Here is a 21,354-nt window from a genome sequence, read left to right on the forward strand (position 1 = left end):
AGGGGGTGGTGGGATGAGAAATAAAATAAAAGAGAGAAAGATGATAGTGTTTGTTTGGTTGGTTAGTAGCTTTTTTGGGGGGGTTTTTTTTTTTGTGTTTGTTGTGCTTGTAGTGTTTGTAATGTTTGTAGTGTTTGTGGGGGAGTGAAGGATAATATTGAGGATTTTGAAGGGATGAAGAATTGTGATTTGATTTGATTTGATTTTATAATACACTCTATATACAAACACACACAATATATATATATATATATATATATATGTCTTTATTTATTTATGCAAAAAGGGGACGATAGCAACACCAAACAAAATAAAATAAAATTATAAGCATGTACAAATATATACACTACACAAACACAGTTACAACAGGCACATAAATATATATAAAAATATATAACATATAGTTTATGTGTAACAAAGAGATAGACAACCGAGAAACCATTTGACCCATTCGACAAACAAATTGATTAACTGACATTGAGAGAGAGAGAGAGAGAGAGAAGGAGAGAGAGAGAGAGAAATGTTAATTTATGCTGTTTTGGAGAATGTGACGCGCTCATCTTAATCCACAATGTCGATCACTAACGCAAAACAAATAAAAAAAAAACAAACATATATATTATTATTATTGATGCCATTAATTTGATTTGATTTGATTTGATTTGATTTTTATACTTATTGTCGAATTCCAATCGGCAAGAGAATGCTGGCAAGGTTCAAAAGTGGCCTGTGTCTTTTATGCACAGTGCACAGTGTGTACAAAATGTACAATGTGTATAGAGTAGGCAGGTAAGCAGCCAATCGACTATAAAACCAAATAACACTAATATTCATCAATCCATTCTATCTCTTCTCAATCACACTGTCCTACCCCCTCATTTTCTTTCTTTTCTTTGTTTGTTTGCGGGGTCAAGCCATCAAATACAAGTCAAATAAGTCCAGCCAAAAAGTTTTGCCAGTCAATCTATGTTTTATTTATTTATTTAAAAAATAAAAATGTCCTCGACATCTTCTGACTCCCCCCCCCCCTTTAAATTTTTTATTTTTTATTTTCTTGCTGATATTCTCGACTAAAATAAATAAATAAATAATTTATTATTCTAAAGACAACTAGATAAAAACAAACAATAGAAAGACAACAACATAATGTATTCTCTGATGTGATTGTCCCGGGAAAACCAGGCACGTGCCCTAAAAGAATAAAACTAATAAACATTTTTATCTATTCTTTTAATCACAATATTCAAGGCTGATCAATACAATAAAACATAAAAAATAAAATAAAAAGTGGTCCATGCTCAAAATACAACTCGATTTGATTTTGATTTTGATTTAGATTTAATAAGCACAACATCTCGAGACCTCTTTTTTATTCAAATCATTTATTAGATTAATAAAATCATATAAAATCATAACATAACATAACATAACATAACATTCCCCCCTCTTTCTTTATTTGGGTGGTGATTCTGAACATCGGACCCCGTGTCTCCGAAAGGTTCACATCACCGAGATAATTATGACGAAAATGGTTATATTTTGATGCACAGAAAACAAAGAATACAAAATAAAATATTTATTTATTTATTTATTTATTTATTTATTTCCTAGCAGCAATCTTACGGGGACAACATTTTCAGGATGGGGCACTACCTTTTTTTTGCCGGACTAATTCGTTGTGACCACTTGTCCGAGGTCCGAGGTGTTTTCTCCAATCCTTCAGGGCAAAACGATGTGTCCTGAAATTCCTAATCCATTTAAATATAAAACCTTCTTTTCTATTCTATACTCAAAAGGCGATCAATGAAGAGGATAATGTCAGCCATAAGTTGTATGTGAATGACATCAACAATATCAAGGCTGCTTTTGCTCGTGCTACTGCTTCCACTTCTCAGGATGCAGGTACTGAACTCGTTAAAACCATGGAAGCTAAGGGATATCTTGTACGCTATGACGCTAGCAAATATGGATCTCTTGAAAGAGTATTTTTCTCACACCCAAAGATGCTAGAAAGAGCTCATCGCTTCCCAGAAGTCATGCCCATCGATGCCACCTACTCAAACAATAATTTGGAAATGCCTCTTGTATGCGTGGAAGGTGTCCATAACCTTGGGGGAGACACTCTTAAATCGTTTCCCATTGCCTTTGCCTGGATTTCAAATGAGAAACAAGAGACCTACATTTGGTTCCTTGAGCAGCTCAAGACATTTGTTTTTGAAAACAAGAAAAGCAGTTCTCTATTTGTAACAGACAAATGTATGGCCTTAATGAATGCACTTGACATTGCATTCCCAAAAAATGTCAAATTGTTATGCTACTGGCATATGTTGAATAGCATTGAAAAAGTCTTCGCTGGAAAACTCAAGTCAGTTGCAGAGAAAGAGGTCCTTATGGAGTATATGAACTCCATGATTCACAGCAGTACCATAAGGGATTTCGAGGTTGCGTTGATGAAGTTCAATGCAGTATCTTCTGGTTGCGAAGTAGACGAAGGAGGGTCCAAGGTAGATGCATCGGTTTACTTTGCCGAAAGATGGATAAAGTGCCAGGAGAAGTGGGCAGGATACCTGACCAGCCAGCAAATGCATTTTGGGTGTACAACTACCCAGAGAATCGAGAGCGCACACCAAGCTTTGAAAAGAGGGATATCAGCAATTTCGTCTTTGGGGCTTGCATTTGAAGCTATCAACTCCTATGTAGACAGGCTCGAAAGAGACTTCAATGCTATAAAAATCAGGGAATCGACAACTGTTGATGTCTTGGTTGGCCGCAACAAGCAGCTTTCCAGGCTTTTTATGAAAGTCTCTAAGAGAGCATTGCTTGTTATTAATCAAGAACTTTGATTGATTAATAGAGACAATGAATTTTGTCATTGCAAAAACAGGTTTGAGTTCGGCTTGCCCTGCAAACACTTGCTGCCAGCTGGAAGGGAGCTCACTCTTGATGATGTTCTAGAAAGATGGATCATAAACCCTGTTCTAAAAGAGACATCTTTCGAAGAAAGTTGTACAGCGCACGTAATTGCCGAGAGGCCAGAAGAGTGGATGCAAGAGATTGTAAAGCTTGAGGCTCTTTTCCGCTCTTATGAGGGCAGCCAGCAAGTGGCCAACCTCCTTCAAAAGATCAAGAAGGTTACTTCTGAATTCGAAGGCAAAACTGGGCACCCTTCGATTAACTTTCAAGCCCCAGAAAAAATTAAATATCCTGGCAGAAGAAAGGGTGGTGCACGTCCCAAATACCTTCCCAAAGACTTTGGTCGGGCAAACTGGAGGAAGATCAGTGTTTCGTCTGGTCATGTAAGATAAAATATAACATAACAAAGTACTAATATGTATCTTGAAATACTAGGCTGGCCTTAAGGCAATGGTTAGACTGAGAGCTAAAATGAGGGAGGGAAAGCCTGCAGCTACACAAAAAACAAAAAACAACAAAAAACAAAACAAAAGCAAAAAAGAGCCTCTCGACCTAAGTAAGATGCTTTTTTATTTTACATATAATTGAGTTTATGAAAAAGAATCTTGTCATATATTTACATACATTTTTTAGTCGATGCTACCAAAAACAAAATAAAACAAATTAAAAAAGAGCCTCTCGACCCAGGTAATATGTGCTTTTATTTTATAGTGTAATTGAATCCATAAAGAGAAATATCGTTGTATACTTATATGCTCTTTAGTCGATGCCACAAAAGAAATAGGGTTTAAAAGACCCGCTACAGCTCAAGAAGATTACCAATATGACTATCGCACCTCTGTTGGCAAGAGGGTTAAATTCCAGCCCGGTTTTCCTGTCTCTCATGAGATAGTCGATGACGTTAAGGTTGGGTTTAACCCTACTGCTGATGGATGGTGTGGTTTTCGGGTCCTTGCCCATTTGATCTATAAAGATCAAGAAAAGTTCCCTCTTGTGAAAAGAGATATGCTTGCTACCCTTCCAAAATACAGCAGTATTTACGCTAGCACGTTTGGAACCGATGTCAAGCAATCAGAAGACATTATAAAGCATGGTTCTGATCTCTGCATCACCAACTCCAACTCCAACTTCATCCCAGCGTGTTTAGATGCCAGTATGTGGTTTAGCACATCCGACTGTGCTCAACTAGCTGCGGACACCTATAAGCGACCAGTCTACGTCTACTCAGACAACCCCAACACCCCTTCCGTATCGTTCCTTCCCTTCACCCTTCCCAAAAACATATCAAAACATCAACAACCTCTGATTTTCAATCATGTTAACAATAACCACTGGACAACAGTACACCTCTCCCGCAATGTCTCAAGGAAATGGCCAACCATTCCTGAGTTATTCTTTTTGGGTTGTGTCAGAAACCAGATTCCCGACAACTTTGATACTTACTGGAACAAGTTTAAAGAGTTCAATAAGTATGATCGTAGAAATGCGATGTTCTCTTTTCTTTCCGATCAAGAGGAACATGTTGATCTCACTATAACATAATCTTTTTTTTTTTACCTTTATAAATCTTATCAATCTGTTTCTTTGCGTCAACATAAGCTATCTATCACTTGTGGGTTAAATGACTCTCCGCTCTGTTTTTTCATAGAAATCATTCGTGGGAAGTACTTTACCCTACGAGTTACACATATATCCAGCGAATTAAAAAGCATAAATGTCGGGTGGTGTTACACAGATAGAGCCAAACTATCTTCGAATATGTTATATTATGCATTTGCATCTATTTATTTCATCAATTCAAGACTTGGCTCTCTATAACTTTGGATCCAAGTAGTGTATAGATATATGTATGGGTTCTAGGATTTTTAGTTGAATTGAAAGGGTCGATCATGAGAAAACTAACGTAATATCTCAAAAATTTGCTTTTTTTCAATAAAATAAAATATTGTATTTGCTTGTAGAATCACTTTTTTCTCATTTGTTTTCTATAAAACTTTTACTGGATTCATATGTTATCTGAATATATGTAATTAAAAACTTTTTTTGGTCTTATATGAATATTTTTCATTTTTTTGTATTTTTGATAAAATATCTCATGTACATGTTGTAAGGAAATGATAGAAAGAGTTTTTACAGAATAAATAAAAACATGAATTTTGTGAATATATATTCGCTTAACTTCTATGCAAACTTTCTTAGGCATAAACGGCTTCATTACCTTTATATCCATTATGAAAGTTTTTGAAAAAAATGCAAATTATATGGATTATAATCTTTTCCACTTAAATCACACAAAATGAAAACATATGATTTATGTCTCAAGTTAAATCGCGAAAATATGACTCATTAGCAGCCACAGGTATGTGATTTGTTGACGGGAGCCAAATAAATCTTATATCTTACAAATACTCGATTTTAGTTACCATTTTTGTATAATAAATTGATTCTATTTTTGCTTCTTTGCCTTATAATATTATATCATAATTATAGTAAGAAGTAAACTTATTAGTGTTTAACTATTAATTATGACTCTAAGTAGCTGTCACTTTATCTAATATATATATTTTTTAATGTAAACTACATTTATTCTACAATTATTAGATATACTTTTTAATATATGCAAAATTAATTAATACTATATGTATTCTCAGGCATTTTTGCGACTTTGTTTTTCTTTTCTGAAGAAGATTTAGCAGTTTTTATTAGTGTTTATCTTAAATAAGTATTAACAAAAGGTAATGTTTATTACATTAAAGGATATTATAAGCCTAATAAAGTATTTAGTAAAGAAATTTCAAATTTTATAAGGTATTTTTTCAATAGGCAAGATATGAAAAGTCGTGACTTTTGGGGGACGACGTTTCCAGGGTAGGGCACGACATTTTCTATTAGGATATAATGTCTTGAAGTAACATGTTAGATAGTTTTTTATTATTCTATATATATATCAGTTAATTTATTACATATAGTATAAAACTTTAAGTATAGAATTATATATATAAAACAACGCTTTTATATTTAGTCAAAGCTATTTTTTTATATGAGAAGATTTTTTATTATCATTTTGCCCAAAAACAGGTCGTGCCTCCTAAAGAAGGAGAGGTATATGCCTGGAGACAGTTTGATGAATGCAAAAAGTTTGGGAGCAATTTAGTGAGCTAATACGCATGAGTGGAGAAGGAAAAGACATAATTAAATAGAGGAAAGAAGCGTAGAAAAAGCTATTATCCTGCCTTGTATAAAAGTATCTTTATTATGATAAGTATGAATCCTTAGGGACCAGATATAATTATTTGATACCGGACAGCAAGTCACAATTTGTGGTCCGGTAAAATCAAAACAACGTTTCCCATCAAAAAGGTAGTGCCCCATCCTGAAAATGCCGTCCCCCTAATATTAGCGTTCAATTCAATTTGAAGGAGAACAACACTTTATTTTGTATTATAATACAAAATATACATATCAGACAATGACAACATTCGAAAGTTGTAATATACGATCGAGCATGTGTGTCATATATACATACCTTTTCTTTCTTTATTGAACCAATTAAGCTTAGTGTGACAGGCAGACCAAGGCAGACCAAAGCAAACAATCAGATTATGGTGAATACTAAACAACAACAACAACAACAACAACAACAACAACAATAATAATAATAATAATATTTATTTACACAAGCACAAGCACAAGCACAAGCACAGGTTACATTCTTGACCCATCTATTTATTTATTCATTTATTCATAAATACAGGCACATACATACAATTCAATTCAATTCAATGCATTCCTTGATACCCCTCCTTTTTTTTTTTTTAGTATCTACCTATCATAAATCATCAGCACCATTGAAATAATATAATAAAATATCATTTTTTTTTGTTATAGTTGCTGTCATCAATTCAATTCAATAAATAGTCACAAATTATATCAATATTATTTTCAATATTTTTATTGGATTGGCACAAAATATTAAGATAGGGTATTGATTCTTTTTTAAACAAATAATGAACATTTAGTTGATGCCACTGGGAGGCAATTTGAATCTGGCTTGGAAATGCTCAATCAGATACTCTTCACTCTTAATCGTTTCCTTGAACGATGGCCGGCTAAGGATACCCTCCACAAATGCCTCCAATCGCTTGTCATTCTGGATAGCCTTGTGCTTGTAATCTCCGACCCAGTGCTTGAAGGTCAACAGAACTCGGCCCAAGAATGGCGCAATAGCAACATCGGCAAGCGAATACTCTTCACCAAGGAAATAAGGTCCGGTCTCACTTTGTTCACGGAGCAACTCACCAAGTCTCGTAAATCCTGCCTCGGTCTCTTTAATAAATCCTTCCTTGGTCTCGTCACCGTAATTGAAAAGAACCTTGTACCAAGGCGACGAAATCTTGGTTGCAAAGTACTCAATCGCAAACCGAATCGATGCTCTCTTGAAAGGATCACTAGGAAGAAGTCTAACAAAACATAATTCATTAGATTATTTAATAACTACCAGTCATTCAAATCAACCTTTTCTCGGGATAGAGATCACTAAGAAGCTCAATGATCACAAGAGACTCTGCAAACGTCTTTCCGTCAATCGTAATAGCGGGCACCTTGAGTTCAGGATTAACCTTATGATACCTAACATGCATATAAATATATATATATATATTTACTTGGTTTATAATCATCTACTTACCATTCGGGCTTGTTGGCAAGGTCAATGTAAACTTCTTCAAATTTAGCCCCAGTCTCATTCAAAGTAATGGCTGCACGTTGGGCATAAGGACAACCGGGAAAGTTGTAGAATACAATCTTGCGTTCTTTGTTTGTTTGTTTGTTAGTTTACATAGTCTTTATATCCCCCACTCGCTCTTGCTCTTGCTCTTAGTCTTCATTATTTTACCTGCGCTCATGGTGTTATGCTAAGAAAGAATAGACAGGTAGTTTTGTAATGAAAAAGGATGATAATTAAAAAGAAACACAATCTTTCTTTTCATTTTATACATTTAATTTAATTTTTTTTTATTTTTTATTTTTGCTTGTCAGCTCTACATTTAGTAAGCAACCATCGAAACACCTAAACACAAGAACGCGCGTATTTCTTATTTCATTTTAACCGGAGAATAACTAGCCGTAAATGAACAACTTAAAAAAAGAAAAAGACAACCAGAGCTTTAGACAGTAACCACCAAGTCATCTAATGCATAGTAAATTGATTATTAATACTGATATTTCTTACATATTCATTTAGCTTACTTCTTCTCTTGTTGTTATCTTGTAATATACAACTTGCTTTTATATAAATATATATATATAAATACAAAAATGTATAAAGTCTATTCACTGCTTCTATGGGTTTGATGACAAATACAAAAATTACTAGATAATAGATAATAAATTTCATAAGAAAATAAAAAGAAGGTTTTCTTGTACAACATCTTTGGTTATCCTTTTTTTCTTTTATTGAAACGTCATTTTGTGGTTACCGGGCGTCATTTGGAATACCCTACAATGTTGCAACAACGAAAAATGAAGACCTCATATATATATATATTTATATTACAAATCAATCAATTAAGCTATATCAAACTTTATTTATAAGCATTTGGTAATCATCACCTTTTATTCCACCTTACATTATACCATACCCCACATAACAACTTGGCTTTATTCTTTCTTTGTACATTATTCATCAAATCTACAACATATCAAAGTCACGTGCATAATCCCTCAACCAGCAATCAAATGAATCCTTCTTCTAGAAGAATTCAAAGTAGTATATACAAAACTATATTTAATAGTTATAACAAGGAATTCTCCTTTTTTCTTTCTTTCTTTCTTTCTTTTATATATATAAATCTATTTTGCTTGCTTATTTGTTTGTTTGTTTGTTTGTCCGTAACCAAATAGGCCGTGCACGAGCCATCTCAGTCCATCAATTAATGCCTACCATATTCCATTCAATTCCATTCAATTCTTGATAATTTCACTCCTTTTACTTGTTATTTGAAACTCTTTAAATATATATATATATACATACATTTAATATTCTTAATGACTTTATATATTCATTTATTAAACAAAAATATAAATATAAACAAGGATACATACATGCATGTCTTTATTATTATGTATTGTCTATTATGTAGTATATACATACATATTTATATATATATTGTGTATGTTGTAGTGTGAGAGCGGTTAAAGAATATCCCATCCAATTGAAAAATTTTCACTAGTACCATCTTATATATATATATATATATATACATATCTAATTTTTTTTTGTTAATGTTATTGTTAATCTAATAGCCATTATAATCATTAATACAAAAAATATTCCAAAAAAATAATAACAACAACAAAAATATGGGAATACCACTCTGGAAACCAAAAGACGAAATCAAGCAAATTCATACACAATCTCCAACTCATTCTAATGATTATCAAAACCTTGATATCCTTACATTCCAACAACGACCAACTATGGTCAGCAGACACAGTAGTTCAAACAGCTCTACCTCTAGTGCCAATAGCATTGGTTCTAGTTCGATTGCAAATGCCATTGCTCTTGCTAATGCTAATGGTGCACTTGGAAGTGGAGGAGTAAGCGTGAGTGTGAATAGTAGTGCTGGAGGTGGAATAAGCTCTTCAAGACCTCGCCACACACATCGCATCAGTCCACTTGATTCATCAGGTGGGAGTAACCGAAGCCGTCGTTCGACTCCAATATCCAGACCGACCTTCCAACCAAGAAGAACAGAACTTGACAGGCAGATTGCGATCCGAATGAGCGAAAAAGAAGACCTTTTGGCCCAACTTGAAGTAACAGTCTCACTACTCGACCAATTTTTGTCTGCCCGGTCTGCTCTGGGTTCTGAAGTGATGGCCATACCAACATTTATCACTCAAGGTAACAAATACATAATACATTCTATCTTTGTGCATATTTATATATATATATTTTTGTGTGTTCTAGATCTACCAGCATTACTGGCTTCTGCTGCATCTGTCTCAGTCTCTCCACCAAGAGATATCACGTTTGCGAATAGCTATCAAGGTGTACTTGACAGAGTCATGCAAATCTCACCATACTCCTCTCTTCTACCCCAACTCGAATCAAGTATTGCGTCTGCCCATCGACGTATCCGTGATCAGTTGGCCTTGCTGGGAACCACAATCCCTTCCATAAGTCCTGATAATCTTTTACCTTTAGACAGCGCTACCTCTACCACCTCCACCTTCACTTCCACTCCCAACCCTACTACCACCATTACAAACAGAAACAACAACAACAACAACAACAACAACAGTCATAATCGATCTATTACTTTGAGTAATTCAGAAAGTGACTCGGCCTAAAATCATCTCAATATCTTTGTAAATCTTCCTTCCTTCCTTCCTTCCTTCCTTCCTTCCTTCCTTCCTTACTTACCTACTTATTATTACTATTATTACTATCATTATTTACTATTCTCTTTCTTACTTACTTATTTTTATACCTATCTTATTTGTTTTCTTTATTATTTTCTTGAATATCTACTCCATTTTCAACCAACAACACTTACATAGAAGATTGAACACACCACCACACACACACACGCACACAATCACTTTGTCTATTTCTCAAGGATTGTAATAGTTGTAATAATAATAATAATAATTTAATTAATTAATGGGTTATTATTTATTATCAGTGAATTTTTCTTTTTTTTTTAAAAAAAAAAAAAAGAACAATATTTCATTCAATTGATGTTCTTGTAACTAACTATTGCTTGGGTATTTGGATGCAGGTTTGTGTATTGTGTATTTAGTAATAAAATATAGTAACAATAAACGATCTTTTCCTTTTTCTCTTTTTCTCTCTTTAAAGATTTGCACATATGATACATGCGAGTGTAAATAGCAGGTGATAACCAACAATGAATAAATGAATGAATAAATGAATGAATAAATGAATAAATAAATGAACAATTTTTTTTGACGTTATAGTTAAATTTATATATATATATATATATATAAAGATATATTTTATATTTTATCAAGTGGACTTGGTGCGCTGGTCAGTGTTGGTGAAATAATCTCCATCCTCGTGGACCGAATCAACCGAGAGGTTAAGAGCCTTTTCTAATCGCGAATTTATCTCGTCAATCGAACCCGCCTCGTTTTGATGTGTCACAGCCTCAGATTCAGAAGCCCGACTGTTTTCAATAATCGGCTTGAAGTCCTGATCAAGACTCTTGATGTATTCTTCGAATGTAGGTAGTCCAGCCGTATTTTCGGCCCCATTCTTGTGGCCAGGAGCCTTGAAAGCTGTGGGAGCAGGAGAAATGTCATTACCATCAGCATCTGCATCAGCATCATTACCACCACGGGCAGGAGGAGTAGGCGAAATGTCAGCAGCAGCAGCAGCAGCATCATCATCATCATTTCCACCGCGAGTAGGAGGATCAGAAACCGCACTATCGTCGTCAGAGGCACCAGTACGACCACCACGAGCAGGAGAGGCAGAAGCAGTCGAATCATCGTTTCCTTGTCTTCCAGATTTAGAAGCTTCTGCACCCAGAGCATCCAGCATTTCGTTCAAAGCCTTGTTTTCGTGCTTGTTATTCTTTTGTGTTCCAACATTATTCTTGTGCGTCTTCTGGAGCTCATCAAGCATTTCATTCATAGCCTTGTTTGGGTGAGAAGGTGCCTTTGTTGCCGGTCTTGCGTTCTTGTGTGATGCCTGGAGCTGGTCGAGCATCTCATTCAAGGCTGCGTTGGAGTGAGAAGGTGCCTTTGTTGCTGGTGCTGCGTTCTTGTGTGATGCCTGGAGTTGATCGAGCATCTCATTCAAGGCTGCGTTGGAGTGAGAAGGTGCTTTTGTTGCTGGTGCTGCGTTCTTGTGGGATGCCTGGAGTTGATCGAGCATTTCATTCATAGCCTTGTTTGGGTGAGAAGGTGCCTTTGTTGCTGGTGCTGCGTTCTTGTGTGATGCCTGGAGTTGATCGAGCATCTCATTCAAGGCTGCGTTGGAGTGAGAAGGTGCCTTTGTTGCTGGTGCTGCGTTCTTGTGTGATGCCTGGAGTTGATCGAGCATCTCGTTCAAGGCTGCGTTAGAGTGAGAGGGGGAAGCAGAACCTTTGTCGGTATAGCCCTGGAGGCTGTCCAACATCGCATCCCAAGTGGCGTCTTTGTGAACAGGCACAGAGGGATGGCTGTTTGAGCCGTTGGAATTTTCTTCCCAGGCCAGGTTCTGGTGCGGTGCTTTGGCAGCTGTGTCAGAAGAACTTTGGGCAGATCTAGCAGGAGTCCATTCAGAAGCCTTGGCAGGAGTGACAGGACTGGCGGAAGAAGCCGGTTCTTCAGCTGGCGATGTCTGCCAGTTTGGGGAAGCCGCATCAGAAGGACCGGGAACTTCACGGTCCTGATCCTGTCCACCGGCATTCTTGGTCAAACTGCCAGAAGCCAAAAGGTTATCTAATTCTTCGTTGACATGGTGTGCAATCGAAGCCTTGTTAGCATTGCTGTCCGATGACGTTTCTCCTTTTTCGTCTTCCCAGCTCACAGGAGATCTATTGTCGTGAGTTTCGGCACTTTGTCCAGAAGCCTGGGACTCCTTTACGGCGTCCAGTAGACTATTGAGGGCATCAACATTACTGGCTGTATCTGAGTCCTGAGACTCGTTATCTGAGCTATCAGTAGTTGTGGTCGAAGCGTCTTCGGATGCTGCTGCTCTCTTATTGATTTTGAAGTCTACAGAGTCTGCCTCACAGTTTGTTGTACCACCATAACTCTCGGCGTGAAAATGATAGTCTCCTGGAATCACCCAATTTATGTTGGGAAAAAGAAATCAGTTCCGTAGTTCCATAATTTAAGACAATGAACTGCCCTTTTTTTTTAAAAAAATAATAGTAATAATAGTAAAAGAACAATAATCCAAGATATGCACATTTTATTGTAATATTTATTTAAAGAAGAATAATAATAATAAATAGTCTCTAACCTTCATTTGATCCAAGGAGAAAAGGAAACTCTTCGGAACTTCCTTGAGAAGCAGCTAGTAATAGATGTATTAGTCTGGATACACAAAATTATAATGGTTCTTTGGATTCTCTTGATATATATATATATATATATATATATATATATTATTTGGGAAATCAAAAAATCAAATTTGAAATTTAAACTTACGGTAGAGACCGACGAATTTAGTGTTTTGTGTGCTGTTCTCGATCAAAGTTATATTGACTTGGTTAGCACCTTTGGGAATTTGCCAAGCAACAACGTGGTTTGACGAATCTTCAAATGAAAGGCCTGAAAACAAGTCAACATAAAGAGGTAGATATTGATACATAAGTATTATCGTTACAAGTCAATGTATACATTAGTGATAAAGTGTGTAGATAACAAACAAGTAAATAAAAGGTATATATATATGTTCTGTTGATCCCCCTTTCATTTATTGAATTCCTTTTTTTTCCTTTATATATCTTTAATTTTTATTTACTAATTTTGGTATTAAGCGAGTTATATAAATATAAATACAGATAAACTAATTTACTTTGTATTCATTGATTTCATTGAGCAAGGTATATAGATGTATATCTATTGTTAGTATTTCTTTATTACCTGTAGCAGATGGATATGTGATTCTGAAATCTATTGGGTTCGCAAGTGTTAAGTATTGTGCTTATTAAACCACAGAAACCAGCTAACAAAAACAAACAAGTTCGGTTTAATTGATGAGATTACCTGCACATGCTTCTGCATCAGCGAGGTATGAAGTATCTGTGAAGGTTGGCATGGCATTGGCAAATGAGCCTAATTGGAGCAGCATTGTTGCTGCCAATGTCAAACTTCCAATGGGAGACAATATCTTCATTGGAAATAAATGAATGAAATGAGTTTGGGTCCTTTTTTTTGCTGTTGCTGTTGCTGTTGCTGTTGCTGTTGCTGTTGTTGAAAAAAAAAAGTATATATATATATTGTTGGTGCTTTCTTTGATTGGAAAAATAAAGTAAGGACGGTAAAGAGGTAAAGAGATAAAGAGGTATATAAGAAACAAGCAGCAACCAAAAATAAATATATATATATATTTATATAAAAGAAAAGAAAAAAGAAAGGGAGAGAAAGAGAAAGAGTCTAGAGGAATAATTACAAGATGATTAAAAATAAAATAAAATATATAAATAAATATATAAAAAAGGGGGAGGACAAGAATAACAAAAAATAATTAAAAATAAAAATAAAAATCTCATTTAATAGGCTACGGTTGTATGGTCTACTAAAGATCCAGGGCGGGGTGGGAAAATGAAAATTAGAAAGTACCAAATTAAGACAAAAATACAAAAAAGAAAAAACCTATTTTTAGCTTACTCTAAACAGCTGTGGCAACAATAATGACCAAGGCGAACCAAGTAACCAAGCAACCAAGTAACCAAGCAACCAAACATAATTTCTCTTTATTATCTATTTACATTTACATCTACTCTATACATCTAATTATATATATATTCAAGAAATGTTTTAGTACAATTTTTTGAACAAATTATACTTATTCTGGGAAAATTGTACTAAATTTTATTTTCAAATTGTACCAAGGTTTTTTTTTCAAAAAAAAATAGTGTACTGAAAAGATATTGAATAGATAGACATATAGGCAAAAGGTGTTAGCCAAATGTAACTTGTACAAAATAGAAAACAAGGAATCTTACATATGGTATATATACGATCTATCTAACTATTAGCGTATCTCTAGTAGCTGCTTTACAAATATTATGCCTTGTATTTTACTATTTACTATTATTTATTAATCTCTTCATGGATAAGGTATATAACTTTGTAAAGAAGATTTCAAAAAAAAAAGTAATAAACTTTTGAACTTACTTTAGAATGTCAAGTAGATGACCAAAAGGTTTCAAGATTTTTGAATGTAAAATTAAACTTTAAAGTAACTGCTAGAAATTTTCTTCATTTTCTTCTTTGTTAGCGAGTTATACTTTACGGCTCTGGTGGTGATGCACAATAGTTGTCGTCTTTCTCTAAAGATAGCGTCCTGAAAATCCATAGAATTCTCTAATGATTCTGTCATGCTTAACAATATCCGTCTCGCATAGTTTATTATAATAGTCCAATATTACTTTCTATTCTTCAATAAATAACTACTTTTCGGTTCCTTTAGCATTGAAAAAAAACAAAAAAAAAATACATTTGATGGTCAGTATGGTTTAATATGTATAGCTTGTATATGTTTTTCTTTTCTATGTCTGTTGTATTTTGATATAAAATAAATCAGAACTTCATATTTAATAACTGTGAACAATAAAATATAAATATGAAAACGACAATGAAGTCCAGACAAAAGTTGAAAGCATTATTTCAGATACGATATATTTCAAGTATATACAGTGAGGGGCAAAAAGAATCGCCTTTTTTTAAGATCCCGATTGTTCTCCAAAATATATCTATTTTTCATGCTTAAAGAAAAGAAGCAAATACAGCACTTACAGCTCCCAAACTACTTCAGATTAAAGTTGAAAGCACTTGTTCTTATTATTTTATAGAAGAGTCTTTATTTTAGTACTTGGTATTATGACCATTTGCATCTATTACAGCTTGACATCTTCTGTTCATGCTCCGGACCAAACTCTGCAAATACTTCTGGGGGATTAACTTCCATTCCCTTATTACGGCATGTCTCAAATGGTAAATGCTATACAGGTTGTATCTGTTCATACGCACTCTACGCTTGAAATATGCCCAGAGATGCTCGATTGGATTCAAGTCTGGACTTTGAGGTGGCCAGCTGCCCAAAAGTTTCACCTTGTTTTTTTTCTTCCATTCTTTTGTCAGCGCACTCACATGGCAGCTAGCGTTATCCTCTTGCAGTCGAAATCTTCTCCAGCTATCTTTCTCTTTGAATGCCTTTAAAGAAGGGAGGTAGGCTCTTTCCAAGGTTGCAACATACTTCTTGGAATCGATATTTCCAGGCACAACGTCTAAAACTCCGACAGCCTTTCCATAGAAGCACCCCCAGACCATAATGGAGCCACCTCCAAACTTCACAGTTGGCGAGACGAAGTTGGGCTTAAAGCCCTTGCCGTTTGGCCTGAGAACGCACCGGTGCCCATCACTTCCGTGGAGCTGGATCTTTGACTCATCAGACCAGATGACGGAATTCCAATCTGCCGTTTTCCAGTGCAGATGTTCCTTAGCCCATTGCAATCGCTTTTTACGATTGATTTCCGAAATCTTTGGTTTCGGAATCATCTTTCGAGAGTATATTCCAGCCTTGCGAAGAAACTTTCTCAAAGTCTTTACAGAAACTGGTGTGAGCAAGGTTCTAGCAATGGTACTCATTGGCTGTGTTGGATCACGACTAATCTGAAGCATAATTCCTCTTTTGTCTCTCTAATTTAACTTTAAAGGTCTACCAGATCGTGGTGCAGCCATATGCGAGCCAGTTTTTTTGTAGCTCTGAAGAACACGCTTCACCACGTCTTTGCTTACGCCTATTTTTTTGGCAATGTCAACCTGACTAGTGCCATTCTTAACACTCTCATGGACAATGATTGCACGAGTTGTATTATCCGTGTTTTTATGTCCATTGGTGGAAATCTTAGTAATCTTTTTTGTGCATTCGGTTTGATTCTTCATTTCATAAAATGTTAATTTAAGAGAAAAGGAGAGAGACTATTACGTTTGCTGATTTCGGCATTTTAAAAAAAGGCGATTCTTTTTGCCCCTCACTGTATGCATACAAATATACGACTGGGAAATATTAGCTCATTCACGCTATGAAAATTTTGTACTAAACAATTCGTACTTTTGCATTATGGGGTTCTCAATTAAGAAGCAACAGTATTGGTCAAGAAAGATTCTTAAAGTGTACACACGTTTATTATTGTACCATTTACGTATATATATACAATACTTAGTTGTAACTAGTGTGTCCCATTGATTCCCACGCAATTCCATGCAAACTTCCTCCAAAGCCTCCATCTTCTACACCCTCTAATACATCGTCTTCTGCGTAATAATTTACCGCCGGAAGAGATGTCTCGTTTCGACTAAGTAAAAAAAAATAGTATAAATTAATATATAGATATATCTTCTCTCTTTCTTTCTCATTCATTCATTCATTCATTCATTCATTCATTAAAGACAAGCCTGCTTAAATATTAGCTGTAACAAACAGGACTTACTTTGGTTTGTGTCTGTGTCTGTCTTGCCGGGCTACACTACGAGCAATCGTTCGATTTTGACGCACTAGTGTTCTTCCTCGGTGAGAGTGAGACGTAGAGGTACTAGGATTGTCTTCAATTGTATAAACACACATATATACATACATGTTTATTTATTTAGTCGTCCATTTTACCTCCCTGAGTAATTTACTTGTAATTACAACAAATATTTGCATCACTTACCTAGTGCGGTTTCATCATCCTCTTGGCGTGATGTATTACTCCGTGAACGGGGGTTTCCATTGGACGTGCGTGGGTTCCTGGGAGTTCTCTGTGGCTGATCGTGCTCGTCGTTTGTGTCAGTAAAGCCTCCTCTGCAGCCTGACGCATGTATCTGCAGTACCTCGTCCGGAAATGAATGGAAACACAGAGGGCACTTTGAAAATACAGGAACCTGCAAAGCAAAATATATGAAATATATAGATATATAAATAAATAAATAAATAATCAGGATGCCAATATCAATATCAACATATTAAATTGTATTTACTTACTACTGATGCTGGAGCATTACTTGTTTTTCCTTGGGTTAGCCAGGAACTCAAGAAATCACCAACAACATCTTCAGTATTGTGTGAAGTAGGTGGGTCTGACTGTAGTCGGCGTTGTTTTACGGGGTCTAATTTGAAAGGATTGATTATTTTATGCTTTTGATTTGATTTCTCCTTTGGCTGCAATGGACTATTCTCGTCAGAATTAACCAGCACAGAAGGACTGGAGCGCTGTTCAAAGTAGTTTGGTGTCTCTGGAGATGTAGCGTGGGATCGTTTTCTTGCAGAGAACGGAATTTCAGGAATTTCAGGATTCTTTTTAATCCGAATAGGTCGAGATGAACTGCGGAAACCAAAAGGTACAGCCTTTTCAGTCGTTGGTTTGTGGTCAGAGGTAGATGAGTTGGGAATAGATGTAATTTCATCAAAATCTTCATTAGAGTTGTCTGTGTCGTTGTGTCCTGTGGGATGAGATGAATCTAAAGGCGGGCTGCTAGAAAACTGTCTTGCATCTTCTGGCCCAGTACTTTTGTAATCTATCTGACCAAATAAATCCGAAGGAGGACTCGAAGACAATTGCCTTGGAGTATAACTTGGGTGTTCGGTACTAGCACAATTTGTCTGGCCAAATAAATCCGAAGGAGGACTCGAAGACAGCTGGCGTAAAGTAGGGTTTGTTTCCTCGGCGTGTGGGTCATCGAAACCATCGTATGCATTTAAAGACGGACTCCAGGACGGTTCACCCTGTTTGTCTTTTGGTTTATCTTCACTGCCATAGTTTATCTGGCCAAATAAATCTGAAGGTGGACTGGATGAAAGCTGCCGTAAAGTTGTCTTTGATTCCTCAGTATGTGCGAGATCCAAATAGTCACGTCGGTCTGATATGGGACTACAGGAGGGTTTATCCTGTCCCTTTTCTCGCTGGTCCTTACCGGCTTGGTTTATTTGGCCAAATAAATCTGAAGGTGGACTGGATGAAAGCTGCCGTAAATTTGGTTTTGATTTCTCAGTATGTGCGAGATCCAAATGATCATGTCGATCTAATATTGGACTCCAGAAGGGTTTATCCTGTCCCTTTACTCGCTGGTCTTTACTGGCTTGGTCTATTTGGCCAAATAAATCTGAAGGCGGACTGGATGAAAGCTGCTGTAAATTTGGTTTGGATACTTGGATATGTGTGTTCTCTATTTGGCCAAAGATCCCTGAATTAGGACTCCAAGAATAGTTATTTAGGTTATAATCTGGTATGTCTGTGCGATCTTGGCACTTTTCTTGGACGAATTGATCTGAGAGAGGGCTCAGAGACTGACGATCCAAACTATCTCCTGATAATTTTGAATTGGTACGCTCAATTTGATCAAAGTTATCAGAGCACCAACCGAAATTATCCAAATGATCCTTATTTTGTGCATCGACATGGTTGTCATTTGCCTTGTTAAATTTATCGGAAAATGAACCCTGACCGAATTGGTTGTGATAATCTTCCGGGTGTTTCTCATCAATGCATTCTGTTTGTTTAAAATAATCCGGGGGGCTTGATGACAGTTGATTCAGGGCCTTGTCTGATGATTTATTTGTGTGACGATCTTTGTGATATTCGTCGCCACCAAAAAGAGAAGAAGGCATACTAGATGCCATTGAATCATAAGATGTCCTGGTGTGTACAACAGGTGGATCGTCTTTGTAATTACCAATCAGAGATGAAGGCGGACTGGAGTTAATAAGCTCTTTTGAATGGGATGGCGTTTCGGAATGAAGTTCTTCCAACCAAGTCGATACATCTTCAATCACAATTTCCTCTCCTTTGTCGTTTTTATCATTCATTTTTTTTCTGTCATTGCCACTGAATTCACATTCGATGACAATGTGTTTTTGGCGAGATTTATCAGAAGATTTGTCAGGCAGTGTCGTATGCGTTTGGATCAATTCCTCTATGCTTTCCCGCACTGGAATGAATTGTTTTCGGTTTGAATCCGCAGCTTTTGACACTGATCGAGATTGAACATTGTCATTGATCTTATTTTCATTGTCTTCGTCATCAAACAAAGATTTTTGCTGTCGACGTTTGGGAAATGAGACTTTTGATGTTGATCGAGATTGATCACTAAACATAGCAAATAGTCGCGTTTGTTCTTCTCGATGAGTTTGTTTGCTCAATTCAATGGCCTTTAGCATGTCTTGATCTAGATCATCAAAATCGTCTTTACGTGTTTCTTTTTCAGTTTTTGCGATCCATGATTCAATGAACCTTGATGAATTAGGTGCCTTTGACATTATTCCTTAAAATAGTAATAAACAGAGAGAGAGAATATGTATAAAGAAACCGCTTACAAGGCTCTTTTTTTATTTTTATTTATTTTTATTATTATTTTTATTATTCTACTATATATTTCGGTCTCTTACAAATTTGTTTGTATGCTATGGAAAAGATAGTGATAGGTTGACCAATATTGAGTTTGGTTATACTATGCAACAAAACAAATATATACACATTTATATAATTAGATATTATATAGAAAGTGATTACTTCTTTTTTTTTAATAGCATGAGATTATTTATATTAAAGAGAAGAGAGGTGTTTGGAGGCATGAAGAATAGACTAGAAAAAAAATATAGAAAGAAAAAAAAAGTGATAATATGGGACCTTACAAGAGTGGGGGGTTTGGGTTGGTAAAATAAGAAAGTAGTGAATAATAATAATATAAATAATGAAGTGGAAATAATAACAGAAGATAGTGATAGTGATAATGTTAGTATCAGAGTGCTTAGTTATGATACAATGCAAGTGCGAAAGAGAGAAAGAACAAGTGTGAGTGAGGGATAGATAGAGGGGGGGGGGAAGAGTGGGAAACAATGGGAGCTATACTACAGAGTGTGAGAGTGGAGAGGTGTTTGTTGTTTGATTGTTTTTTTTTTTGGTTCTGATTGTTCATTTAAAGCTATTTTTTTGGGGTGATCAAAAATGCGGTATGTTGATTTCCAGATTGTTGTTCGTTCTAGCTGTGCCGTTCTCCATTACAAATGAAGACGCATAGGATTGATAGACATTCTGGGCATTCGATAGACTGAAATTTGGATCTGGTGGTGGCTGGTAGTAGTAAGACCGTCCGATATCCATTAGTTGGGGAGATGGACTAGGAGAAAACGGCTTGGGAACACGATGTGACTTTGGAGAACATGTAGGTGGAAGAGTTGGTCTGGGCTTTTTGGGGTGTTTCTTATTCAGATGACCACCTTCGTATCGTTGTCTTTTCTTAATTGTGTCTGTCTTCATTGACATTGGTCGTCGTTCATTGTGAAGTTTGAGACTAAATTATTTTTTATTTTATTTTTAAAAAAATTAATATTATAAATATTATATAAATATGTATACTTACTAAAGGCCACAGGCATTGCACAGCGATGCCCCGTCATCATCTCTACGCCACAGAGGTGTCTTATTTGTATAGCAGTTTGAGCATATCAATTGTGGAATATCTTCCTTGACTTCTTTGCGAGTCTGATTGGGTTTTAGTGTCTTTGGTCTTGGTGCATGGTGAAGTTTTTGGCTATTATGATTAGAAGTTAGTCTGATGTATATGTTATTTAAGCAATGCACGAGCTATTTATTAGACGTACTAAAGGCCACATGCATTGCAGAGTAGTTCATCGTCGGCAGATCGCCTCCATAGTGGTGTGGATGTTGCTTCACAGTTTGTGCATACGGGTAATTGTTGGAATTCGTCTTCTTG

The 21,354-nt window shown here is 35.8% G+C and overlaps 5 protein-coding genes across 5 annotated transcripts; 2 read left to right on the top strand and 3 right to left on the bottom strand.

Annotated features, from left to right (window-relative positions):
- Positions 1–3,044: 3,044 nt before the first annotated feature.
- On the top strand, positions 3,045–4,455 carry PHYBLDRAFT_166868 (hypothetical protein; the record flags this gene model as incomplete). Its single annotated transcript, XM_018435509.1, has 4 exons — positions 3,045–3,296; positions 3,349–3,469; positions 3,547–3,600; positions 3,677–4,455. The coding sequence occupies 4 exons, from the start codon at positions 3,045–3,047 to the stop codon at positions 4,453–4,455; spliced, it is 1,206 nt and encodes a 401-aa protein (XP_018293680.1).
- Positions 4,456–6,844: 2,389 nt separating this feature from the next.
- Positions 6,845–7,853, bottom strand: PHYBLDRAFT_186464 (hypothetical protein). Its single transcript, XM_018439249.1, has 4 exons — positions 7,808–7,853; positions 7,601–7,724; positions 7,429–7,542; positions 6,845–7,373 (listed from the first exon to the last, which is right to left on the bottom strand). Exons 1-4 carry the CDS (start codon positions 7,815–7,817, stop codon positions 6,929–6,931), a joined length of 693 nt encoding a protein of 230 aa, XP_018293681.1. The 5' UTR covers positions 7,818–7,853; the 3' UTR covers positions 6,845–6,928.
- A 1,420-nt stretch (positions 7,854–9,273) lies between these two features.
- PHYBLDRAFT_77765 (hypothetical protein) lies at positions 9,274–10,471 on the top strand (the record flags this gene model as incomplete). The annotated part of the gene is made up of 2 exons (XM_018443294.1): positions 9,274–9,817; positions 9,884–10,471. The coding sequence occupies 2 exons, from the start codon at positions 9,274–9,276 to the stop codon at positions 10,264–10,266; spliced, it is 927 nt and encodes a 308-aa protein (XP_018293682.1). The 3' UTR covers positions 10,267–10,471.
- Positions 10,472–16,822: 6,351 nt separating this feature from the next.
- PHYBLDRAFT_143887 (hypothetical protein) lies at positions 16,823–19,897 on the bottom strand (the record flags this gene model as incomplete). The annotated part of the gene is made up of 4 exons (XM_018431090.1): positions 16,823–16,958; positions 17,094–17,205; positions 17,316–17,526; positions 17,627–19,897. The coding sequence occupies 4 exons, from the start codon at positions 19,895–19,897 to the stop codon at positions 16,823–16,825; spliced, it is 2,730 nt and encodes a 909-aa protein (XP_018293683.1).
- A 682-nt stretch (positions 19,898–20,579) lies between these two features.
- Positions 20,580–21,089, bottom strand: PHYBLDRAFT_110683 (GATA-type zinc finger transcription factor; the record flags this gene model as incomplete). Its single annotated transcript, XM_018428178.1, has 2 exons — positions 20,580–20,931; positions 21,001–21,089. Coding segments are annotated over 2 exons (441 nt in total), but the record flags the coding sequence as incomplete, so codon positions are not given.
- Positions 21,090–21,354: the final 265 nt, after the last annotated feature.

The sequence above is a fragment of the Phycomyces blakesleeanus genome, assembly GCF_001638985.1.
Source record: "Phycomyces blakesleeanus NRRL 1555(-) unplaced genomic scaffold PHYBLscaffold_7, whole genome shotgun sequence".
NCBI classification, from domain to species: Eukaryota; Fungi; Mucoromycota; class Mucoromycetes; order Mucorales; family Phycomycetaceae; genus Phycomyces; species Phycomyces blakesleeanus.